The following is an 11246-nucleotide window of genomic DNA, read 5'->3' on the forward strand; positions in this document are numbered from 1 at the left end:
ATGCCTCTGTACAGCATCACGATATGCCCATTGAAGCTCACTGCATACTTCTGCCGCCAGGGCTCCGTGTATGTGGTGGTGATGTCGCGCAAAGGGCTTGAGATCGCCACGAACCCGTCGATGTGCAACAGCAGCAACGAGGTCATCTTCTCCGACGCCGACGGCCTCAGCAGCGCGAAGCCGTTTGAGCTGTCCTTCAACTCACCAAAAGACCGGCGAATACTGAACTTTGGCATTTACGACTTCACCAACCGCAAGAACGCGGCCAAGCTCACGGGGTTCGAGATCCCGCTGGCGGGCATGTGCAGCGTGCTTGCTGGTGAGTCCATGTGTGAGAAGAAGGGTATCTCGTTCCGCGTTTCCGGCCAGTCGGGGCGCCTCGACATCATCTTTCGCATGCACCCCGTTGGCACACCGGTCCCGCCGTTGCGTGCGGCGCAGACAAACGAGTCCATACCCGGAGTGGCAGCCGATGCGCTGGGTGCCGCTTCCCATCGCAGTGCGACGGCGGTCTCACTGGGGTCCGGTGGCGGCGGCGACGTCGGCGCTGGATCGACCAGGCTCACCCGCCTGCCGGAGCATACGCTGCAGGCCCTCATACGTGAGGGAATCATCTCGAGCGACCTGGAGGGGGTGGAGATGGACCTTGACCTGGCGAATGAGATCGCCGTGCGCACCTCCGTCCTCTTCCCCAGCCGCACCGACCTCGAGGACCAGATCCGCACGCTAACGCGAGAGATCCAGAAGCTAGAGTACGATGCGCAGTACGCCGCGAAGGACAAGGTCGTCGCCGGCTCTGCTGCGTCCGCCGCGCTACGGAACGAGATTAACTACTGGAAGGAGAAGGTGAAGGACATCGACGACAAGTCCGCGCACGATGCTGGCATTGCGCAGAGGACCGAAGAGCCGGAGCCGCAGCCGGCCATCTCGCAGGAATACATTGCTGGAATCGAGGCGCAGCTGGCGGCGAAGCAACTCGAGATGCGCAGCCTCGAAGCGCAGCAAAGTCACCGCGACGTCACGGAGGACGCGATGAGGCTCTTGGACCAGATCGATCACTTGCAGACGATGTTGGTGGAACTGAAGAGTGAGGGAGCCGCTCCAGCAACGCTGAAGACGAAGGATTACGACATTGCCGAGAACGGCGACCGCTGGGACAAGCTGGCCGCCAAGCTTTACGATGCCGAGAGCATGACGGAGCAACTCAAGCAGACGGTGATGGCGCTGAACCGCGTGCAGTACGAGCCCTACCTTGCCGGCGTGGAGGCTGGGTTTATGCACACTGTGCCAAAGGAGTTGGAGTTTGTGATGCAAAACCAGCGCACGCCAGGCAACCTGCCGCCCCAGATCAGCAACCCCACGTCATTGGCGGCGGCCCCACCGACCGGCCAACTCGCTGGAGGCGACGCGACGGGAGACATACTGGACGACTTGTTTGGCGCAACTCCGATGCAGGCGCAGCCAGCTGCCGCGCCGGAAAAACCGGCCGCTTTTCCTTCCCAGTCCCTCTCATGCACGGCGTACGAGCCTCCCAAGGCGGCGCAAGTCACGCCTGTTTGGGCACCATCAGCTGGCAGTTCTGCACCCAGCTCGTCCCCTGCTCCACAGCCGTCGCAGTCGTTGCCTGCTACATCCGGTGCCCCAGAAGCTTCGCTGCCGCCGGTTGCGGCAGCGGGCCCCGCGGAAGCCCACCCTGCGCCAAACTCTCTGACAACGCCGACAGTGAGCGCACCGCCAGCACCGCCCACGCCAGCTGCTCAGCTCGACCCCACGGCTGCGGCGCCTCAGTTGGAGGTGGCCGAGCCGAATGTGTTGCCTGCGCACGTCTCGCCCAACCAGGGCTTCCCCGCCGGCACGCCGGTGCCGAATGCGTCCTCTCTGGGCGCAGAGGGAGCAGTGCCCGAGACCCGTGTGACCCACCGAAGCTCTGGCATGACAAGCGCAACTGCATCTCCGATGGCGGCACCAGCGAATGTTGCACCGCCTTCACTGGAAGTGCCAATGCAAACCCCACCGTCGAACTCACTAGCTGTCACTCAGAGCAGCCTTGAAACGCCAGCGGCGCCGCTTCTGCAACCACAGCCGCAAAACGCACCCCCAGCTCAGCAACAGCAGCCCCCGCAGCCAAGCTACGGTGCCACGATTGCCGGGACGGCTTCCTACCAGGGGCAAGACGCCGGGCAGCGGTCAGGCTACCCACCCCAGCAGCAACCGCAGCAGCAGCAGCAGGGGCCACCAGTGCCGCCCTTCGAGCGCCGTCCACCGTCACTGGAGGAGATCCCGTACACTGGCTTCTACGGCATTCCACTCATGGCCCGTGGCTGCCCTATCGACATCTATCTTGACGGCAAGAACCCAACGCGTGGCACGGAGCTGACCTTCATCAACAACGCCGACTATCAAATCATGATCGGCGGTGTGGAGCTGAAGCAGGAGGACATCTTCTCCCCTGACCCGAATAGCGCCAAGACGATTCCGACACAACGGTGGCCGCAGCACATCTGGGTGCCGGGCGGCGGCAGCCGGCAGAGTTGCACCATCGCCCTTCACCCGTCCTTCCCCCGTGGGTCGTCCATCATGGCGCTCGTAATTGTGTACGTCTTCAACGAAGGACACTACACTCCGTTCACAGCGCGCTTCACCATCTAATGCGCCGGGGCGCGCCCCGCTTCCCTCCCTGGAGAGTACGGTTGGGGGAAGAAGAAGGGGCGTGTGAGTACGTCGATGGTGATTGATGAAGGCTGAGATATGCGTGTCGGTATCTAAAGCAGCAGGCCGCCCCTTCCTCTCTCTCTATGCCTGTGCGTGTATGTGTGAGTGTGTGCGTGTGTGCATCGATGGGTGTTTGTGCGGGTGTGCCCTTTTCTCTTTCCGTGTTGACGAGCACTTTACTTTGGTTGGTGTGGCGGCCGAAGCGGGTGGAGGATGTCCGTGTTAGTCTCGGTGTGCTCTTCCCTTGCGCCGTTCATGTGTTCGTATCGAGCGTTGTAGTTGCTCCCGCCTATCAGCCGATGGCGCCCCATTTCATTGACTTTATTTATTTTGTATTTGCTTGACGGTGGCTCTGTCTGAGGCGTCTCCGCTTTCGCTTTTTTCTCTTTGATGCCGCCGCCTCCGTGTACATATCTCCGTCAGTCGGTGCGTGCGTACGTGCGTGTTTGCATATGCATGGGTGGGCGGGTCAGTGACTTGGTGTGGGCTCCGTATTATAGCGACTGTCCGCGGGAGTGGATAGTGCAGGAGCTCACTAATGAAACGAAACCGTCACTGGCGGTGGCCCCCCCCCCACACACACACACCACCCTCTCTCTCTCTCCTATCGCGCTGCATCTCTTCCTTTGAGTTCGAATCGTTGAAGTTCGTCTGTCTCCCTCACACTCTCCCTCTCCCTCCGTGTTTGTGTTCGCTTCGTTTGGTTCCTCTTGTCATTCGCGTTCTTGTTAGAGCGCGTGCAACGATATTCATCGGCGTGTCGGGGGGTGCAGTGCGTGAGCGCGTGCGTCTGAGTGAGAACCACGGCGGCTAGCACATGACTGTGTCTGGCATTTAGCTCTTCCCTTCCTCTCTCTGTGGTCCCTGATGACATGCGACACCTCTCCGTGCGTGGCGTCAGGGCCCGGCGCGCCTGCTCTCGGTGGGGGGTGGGGGCCGTGGAGCCCCCGCCACCCCTCCCAATGCCGAGCCACCCCTGGTGGTGACAGGGTCGCGTGCCCACGACACGGCGAGGTCAGTGGGAGTCATCGCTGCTGATGTCGGCGGTGAGGTCCCAGATGGCGGTGCGTGGGAGAGACCCGCGACAGCGAGCACACGCTTGTGCCATCCACGTTATGTGCAGAGTGCCAGCGCCACCCCTAAAGGTGCACAGGGTGGCGGCCGGCATGATGGAAGGAGCGGCTGTTAGGCGGGTGGTGGGTAGGGTTGGAGGCATGGGTCGTGCTCAACTGACCGGGTCAGCGCGTGGCTGTGGCGCTTGTGTCCAGGGCTGCTTCGCACCACGCGATGTGGTGGGGGGGAGGGCGAGTGGGGCGTTGAACTGATGGTGCTCTATGGCAGAGAAATGGGCACACGGAGTATGAAAACGTCTCTTGCTGTGTTCTTGGGCTTTTCCTTTTTAGTGCGTGGTTTCCTTTACCGTTTCCACTGGTCGTCTCCCAGCCACTCGATTGCTTATGAGGAATGCGCACGTTGCTCCCGACCGGATGGTACAGAGAGAGAGACACGGCTGTGTGTGTGTGTGTGTGTGTGTGTGCTGCATGGTGCATGAAACAAGGCGCAAAGAAGGGGTACTACTTCTGTAAGGTGCGATGGCTCACCTGTGCGTGGTCGCCGCCGAAGTCGATCGTGTGCAGCAGCCAGCACGCTTTAGCTTGACTCAATGATGCACCGAAGAATGCTTCACCAAGTGGGCTAGTGGATCCTCAGCCCCAGTCATCATTGCTCCAGTTTTCAGCTCTTACACTCGCGTACACATCTTTACATCGGATTGTCTGCTTGCACTCTTTCTCACGCAAACAACCACATCCCTTCCCCCAACAGCGCACACTCTCGCCCTCGCACGTGCCGTTAGAGGCTGCCACATCATACTACTTGCATCGCCTCTCGCCGCGCATCATTGTCAGCGGCGGCGACAAGATCATTGAAGCACACCATACTGTGGAGCACGGTGCGTGCAAAGGACAGCGAAGGCAGCAGATGCGCAAGGAGCCGCTGCGAGTTGGTTTTCTCGGCGCGTCTACCGTCGCGCACAAAGCATGGTTGGCCATCCACCGCGCGGGCCACCGCGTGACCTGCATTGGATGCCGAGATGCTAGCAAAGGGCAGGAGCTCGCTGAGCGCCTGAAAAAGGACATAGAGGTCTACAACAAAACGAAGAAGGCGGCAGATGCCGGCGCGCAGCAGCCGTTTGCGGCGCCAAGCATCGGCTCCTACATGGATGTTGTGCGAGCAGACAACGTGGATGTCGTGTACATCTCACTGCCTACGTCAAAGCGGCCGGCGTGGATTCGAGTGTGTGCGGAGCACGGTAAGCACGTCGTAAGCGAGAAGCCAGCCGCCACCTCCGCCGCAGAGCTCGTCGAGTGTCTGCGTGACATGGCCTCAAACCGCCTTCTCTTCATGGACGGGACCGCGCTCTCCCACAGCCAGCGGCTGCAAGATGTGTGCCGCGCAGTCGCCCAACTCGGTGGGCCGGTGCACATCAATGCGCACATGTCCTTCCCGGCGTCGCCGACATTCATGGTGAGCGACATCCGCCTTCAGCCACTGCTGGAGCCGTACGGCGCGCTCGGCGACTTGGGGTGGTACTGCATCCGCTGGATTCTGCATATTGTCGACTTTGTGTTGCCAACAGGTGTAGGGGGCCGTGTGACCGAGTGCGATGGACTGTGGGATAAGGAGGAAGCCAGCAACGGGGCTGCCACTGGCACGACTACCAGCGCGCGCCTAGCCGGCGCACCAGCGGTGACGGTAGTGGCGGCGTCAGAGCGGAGACAGCCAAAAAGACCGGTGCCCGCCGCCATCACAGGATTTGAAGGGGATCTGGAGTTTACCATCCCGGCACCTACATCAAGCGATGTCGCGCCGGCCGCAGCAGCGGAAGCAGCGGCGACAGTGACGGCCTCCTTTCGGTGCGGCTTTCACGACTGCCACGACCAAACGGTCGACATCTTCTGCCGCGACGGCACCGTGACTGTGCTCGGGGCCATCAACCCCACCGCAGAGGATAGGCCGCGCTTTCTGACGCAGCGTCACAAAGTGGCGGCAGCGGCAGCAACTGCAGCGCCAGAACAAAGTAGCGCAGCGGACGCCACCGAGGCGTTTCAGGTTTATGAGCGGTTGGAGGAGATAAACGATGTCGTGTACTCGACCACACCGGCGGAGACGGACGGTGCGCAGCAGATGGAGCAGCTGTGGCGCGATGTCGGCGACAGCTTGATGCGCCTCGGCAAGGGCGAGCCGCTCATTGCCGACCCCGATCTTGCAAAAAAGTGGTCGACTTTCGCGTATGTGACACAAGTGGTAATGGACCGCGCGCTAGAGGCTGCCGGGCAGCACGCGCCGGCTGTCACCACCTCATCTGCAGACACATAAGAGCCGCATGCGAAACAGTCCACATCTTCCACACAGCGACGCCGCTGTCCTCAAGTTATTTTTCTTTCATACTCCGTGTGCCCATTTCTCTGCCATAGAGCACCATCAGTTCAACGCCCCACTCGCCCTCCCCCCCACCACCACATCGCGTGGTGCGAAGCAGCCCTGGACACAAGCGCCACAGCCACGCGCTGACCCGGTCAGTTGAGCACGACCCATGCCTCCAACCCTACCCACCACCCGCCTAACAGCCGCTCCTTCCATCATGCCGGCCGCCACCCTGTGCACCTTTAGGGGTGGCGCTGGCACTCTGCACATAACGTGGATGGCACAAGCGTGTGCTCGCTGTCGCGGGTCTCTCCCACGCACCGCCATCTGGGACCTCACCGCCATCTGGGACCTCACCGCCATCTGGGACCTCACCGCCGACATCAGCAGCGATGACTCCCACTGACCTCGCCGTGTCGTGGGCACGCGACCCTGTCACCACCAGGGGTGGCTCGGCATTGGGAGGGGTGGCGGGGGCTCCACGGCCCCCACCCCCCACCGAGAGCAGGCGCGCCGCCACCAACACCCAACCCCTGCCTAGGCGGGCCGGGCGCAAGAGCCCGGTTTGGCGGTGGTAAGGGAGGCGGCCGCCTCCCCGTGGGGTGTGGAGGCGTGTGGCGCGCGCACTGGCCTGCCGGCGGCTGCCCGGGGCGAAGGGCGGGGGCCGCGAAGGCCCCCCCCCCCACGGAGGGGCCCACCGGGCAGCCAGCGGCGAACACGAAAGGAAAAGCCAGCAACGGCGCAGCACCGGACAACGGAAAACCCAGAAGACAGCCCCACGAAGCCAACAACTCGAAGCGAGGCGGCACCAGCAACACGGCGTCGGGCAATCGTTTTCTCGAGACCCGAGAAGCCTATTTTTGATCGTAGCTCCGCTTTTGCTCATCTTTAACGCGCAGAAATGCTAGCCACCTCCTGAATAGCTGAAGCCCGAGCATAGCACACAGTTCACCGTTGTGCCGTCAGCACCTTTCATCGCGACTTTCGCCTGCCGGTTCTCCGAAGTCGCCCACATTATTCACTGCATCTTTTTTGTCTCCCCTTTTCTGCCCTCTGAAGGCACGGGACACCGCAGGGCGCGGCTTCAGCGTCCAGTTGTGAGTGTGTGGGGAAGCCGGGCAGCCCTCCCCTCCCCTATTGTGCCGATGCTGAGGAACTCCTGACGGCAGCAGGCTCAAGCACCTATGGCATAGCGAGGTCAGAGTGATGTATCGCTGCCGATGCAGGCGGTCCGGTCCTGGATGGCGTTGCGTGGGAGCGACCTGCAGCAGTGAACACGCTTGCGTCATTCCTGTGATAGGCAGAAGTTCAGCGTGACTCGAACGTATTCCAACCCCTGTCGCTCACACGGCTTATCAGTGTGGTGGGGAGGCTGAGTGCCACCCCTAAGGACGCAGGAGGTGGCGACTTGCATGATGGCAGCCACTGCGAGGTTATCTGCAAGGTGGGTGGGCAGAGTTTGAGGCATGGGCCGTGCTCTCACGTGACTGAGTCGGCGCTTGGCTGTGGCGCTTGTGTCTAGGGCTGCTTCGCACCGCGGGATGTGCCTGTGTGGCTGCCCGGGTCTTGTGGTTTTGAGCTCATGTTGTCTGGCACATGATGAACGCACTGTAAAAAAGTCCCCTTTTCTACTTCTGCTGGCAGAGTCTGTCATCTCGGTGCCGGTCATCGAGCAAGTAAACCACCAAAAAATTCCTCCATGCAAGCATACATGCGAACACAGTCCGGAAATCATGTCCTCAGATACCATCCGAGTTGGGTTCCTCGGAGCCTCAACGATCGCGCACAAGGTGTGGGCGGCCATCGAAGCGGCTGGAAACATGCAGGTCACACTCGTAGGCAGTCGATCCGTGAAGGTGGCGCAGAAATTCATTGATGAGTGCACCGAGAGCCTTCATATCAGCGAAGAACGCAAGGCTGCAGCGGCCACCTACGACGAGGTTGTCGGTAGCTCTAACGTTGACGTTGTGTACATGTCCATTCCTGTCACCACCAGGCACGAGTGGGTGATGAAGTGCGCTGAGAACAATAAGCACGTTGTTGGCGAGAAGCCCCCAGCTTCTACGCCGGCGCAGCTGCAGTCGTGGATTGAAGCACTCAGCGCGAAGGGCCTGCTATACATGGATGGAACGATGTTCTCTCACGGACCGTACGTTAAGAAAGTGGTCGAGCTCCTCCCCGAGATCGGCGACATTCGTCGCATGACGTTTATCTTTTCTTTTCGCGCCTCGCCGGAGAGGCTGCAGAGTGATATCCGCTGCAACCCAAATCTAGAGCCGCTCGGCGCGCTCGGTGACATTGGCTGGTATGGCATCCGCTCCTTTCTACACATGGTCGACTTTACCATGCCCACCACTGTTGCCGGTCGTATTCTCGAGGAACTGCCGAACGGTGCTGTTACCTCCTTCAAAGGAGAGCTCACTTTCCCTGGTGCCAAGCCGGACACAAGCATCTACGCATACTTCTACTGCAGCTTCTTGAGCTCACTCCAGCAAAGCTTTATTGTTTCGGGGACGAAAGGACGCATTGTTGCCGAGCAGCTGACGAGCCCGCTCACTGATGCCGGAGCGGCGTGCTTTAAGATTGTGAAGCCCACGTTTTCCGGACCTGATCCAAGTACGGACGTCACCGTTGAGCAAACCGTGACAAATGTCCAGGTTCCCGAGGAAACAGGACATATGCAGGAGACGCAGATGTGGCGTGATGTTCGCGACTGTCTCAAGAAGGACGAAAGCGGCCGGCTGATTGCCGAAGAGGATGCCGTGCGCGAGTGGGCCCGCAAGTCATGGATGACGCACTGCATCGCGGCCAAATTGATGGAGTCCGCACGCTCGTAGCTGCATCAGCTCTGTTGCCCTTGTGTGGCAATATGAGAAATGTGGTCATGCTGCGTGGCTTGACAGTGTTTTACAGCAGGCAGAGCGGTGCTTTCTGGGCACTCCTCACCCCTCGTTGAAAATATTCGGCGCTGTACACGCGCACATCGGCACTGAAGGTATCGTATATGTTTGTTTCTCAAGTGTCTCTCGAGTGAATTTCACGAAAAACGCTCATGAAAAGCGTATACGAGCCTACTGCTCTTTACTTCTTCGGTACTTTGGTTTAGCACCTACTGAACTACCCCTTATGAATCTTTCCTTGTCTCATTGCTTTCTCTCTCAGCTGTTATTCCCATCACGTGTATTGTAGAACCTCAGTGCTACAGAAAAAAAAAAAAGACATGAAAAGGAAAAGAGCTGTACCAGTATTTCCCTGAGTAGGATCGTCGTGCGCAATGCTCTCTGCAGTCACTGATTCACGAATCCGACTTTACCCAACCCTGCCACGTGCACTGAGTAGAATGGAGACAATTATTATTTTGGTGCTTTAGGGGATGCTAAACTCGCAGTTCAGCCACAATTTCTTCTACGTTGCTTTGCTCTTTTTTTTTTTGCAGCCTTCCTTTCGTTTCGACAGCTTCAATGATGACCTCGCGCACACGTTTGGGTACTTCCTCCGGTACTCCAGTACGTTGTCTAACTGCGCACACACTTGGTGCGCCAGCACTTCCTCAGATCAAAAGTGACGCTGTGATCTTCTACTTTCACGAAGCATACGGTGTTCCAAAAGTTATTGGAGCCGCTGACAACGGACAAAGCGAGGCACGCAACATCCACTCGGAGCACGTAGAACTCCTTGCAAGAGGGAGCAGATGACGTCGCTGCAAAAGCGTCTTGCATTTTCCTCTTAGGGTCTGAGCTGATTTGCCTTTTACCTGCTTCGAACGAAACGAAAAATCAAACAGCATGGTAATCTCGACTCTCTCGCTCATCTTTCTTGAAAATAGAGGCATGACTGCCAGTAGCAGCTTCTTTCTCAATGCGCGGCTAGTGGTGGATAGCACTCATCCCGGTCTTACCTACAGTAGCTACATAGATGTCGTGCTGCATGGGTCCTCCGTTCCTTCATCTCTTTCTCTCCCTCTACCCTTGTGCATATTTCTTGTTCTTGTGTGTGCAAGGCAGCGTCCCTGCGCACTAAGGGCGCACTCTCGGTCCCTGTGCATTGCCTCTGTCAAGGCATCCGCTTTTTGCTGTTGGCGTACCATCCACACAATCGACCTCCTTCCTTTGCGGTGTGGAAGTGTGATGATCGCGCCCACGGCATCTGCGATGCGGCTGGTGATGGACTCGGCTGCATCAGACAATGGCAACAATAGCAGCGTTATGCAAACACCTGTCCCACCCACTGGCACGACACTGTTTCTTCGCGAGGAAGGCAGCCGCACCTTTGTCCCTGTGTATCATCAATCGAGCGTGACGCTCCGCGATTTGGCCGAGGAGTTCAACATCAGCAGCGTTCTCGAGTGCGACGCGCACGGAAACGTTCAGCCGCGCGCAGTAGCTTTTGACTCTCCATCGGACGTCTTGCACAGTGGGCGGCACTACATCGCTCGGCGAGATGCGCGGGCCGAGGCCGGCAACAGCTACGTCACCTTCCGCGGCAAGATTCTCGTGAAGGAGTACGAACTAGAGCATCCGACCCCGCCTGCAAGCCGGAACATAGAGACACCGACGATAGCAGGTGATGGTGTAGAGAGCGCCTCCCTCGCACACAAGATCTATTCTGCCCCAGCTGCAACTCCCTTCCCCGACAAGCCCAGTGTGCGGCAGGGCTACAACGAAGAGGACAGATCGAGCATCTCGCGAGCTCTAGCGCTATCGTCGGAGCGTAAGCGTCCGAGAGAAGACGCTAGCAGGACAAGTGCAGAGGGCTCTGCAGCGAGCGAAGGGTGTCAGCAACGCTCCCAGGCACAGCGGACGGAAGAGCCACAGCTTTCCTCGGCTACTCTACCCGGCAGTGAGAGTGTTTTGCAGGACTGCACGAACGGCGCATGTGCGCCTCTAACGCTGCCAGGGAAATCGAGCAACGTGCAGAGCAGCTCTGAAACTGCAATGGAAGATATATCAATTGATGAGCCAGCTCAACGTTCGCTGCGGTTTATTCCGTTCTCAGAGACAGCTTCCGATGGTAGTGAGACATATGTCACGCTTGAGGATCTGCAGAGGCTGTGCCAAGAAGCCGCCACTCAAGAAGAGGAGTTCCAGAAGAGGCACAACGCCGCCACA

At 59.2% G+C, this 11246-nt stretch overlaps 4 protein-coding genes across 4 annotated transcripts in view; all 4 read left to right on the top strand.

Annotated features, from left to right (window-relative positions):
* LINJ_23_0610 (conserved hypothetical protein) lies at positions 1–2649 on the top strand (the record flags this gene model as incomplete). Its single annotated transcript, XM_001465700.1, has 1 exon — positions 1–2649. The coding sequence occupies one exon, from the start codon at positions 1–3 to the stop codon at positions 2647–2649; it is 2649 nt and encodes an 882-aa protein (XP_001465737.1).
* A 2043-nt stretch (positions 2650–4692) lies between these two features.
* Positions 4693–6090, top strand: LINJ_23_0620 (oxidoreductase-like protein; the record flags this gene model as incomplete). Its single annotated transcript, XM_001465701.1, has 1 exon — positions 4693–6090. The coding sequence occupies one exon, from the start codon at positions 4693–4695 to the stop codon at positions 6088–6090; it is 1398 nt and encodes a 465-aa protein (XP_001465738.1).
* A 1589-nt stretch (positions 6091–7679) lies between these two features.
* LINJ_23_0630 (oxidoreductase-like protein) lies at positions 7680–8975 on the top strand (the record flags this gene model as incomplete). Its single annotated transcript, XM_003392465.1, has 1 exon — positions 7680–8975. One exon carries the CDS (start codon positions 7680–7682, stop codon positions 8973–8975), a length of 1296 nt encoding a protein of 431 aa, XP_003392513.1.
* Positions 8976–9923: 948 nt separating this feature from the next.
* Positions 9924–11246, top strand: part of LINJ_23_0640 (conserved hypothetical protein) — a gene marked incomplete at both ends in the record, with an annotated part of 1377 nt that continues 54 nt past the window's right edge. Inside the window, one exon of the mRNA XM_001465702.1 lies at positions 9924–11246. This exon is cut by the window's right edge and continues 54 nt beyond it. Coding sequence (XP_001465739.1) covers positions 9924–11246 — 1323 coding nt within the window.

The sequence above is a fragment of the Leishmania infantum genome, chromosome 23 (assembly GCF_000002875.2).
Source record: "Leishmania infantum JPCM5 genome chromosome 23".
In the NCBI taxonomy this organism is placed as follows: domain Eukaryota; phylum Euglenozoa; class Kinetoplastea; order Trypanosomatida; family Trypanosomatidae; genus Leishmania; species Leishmania infantum.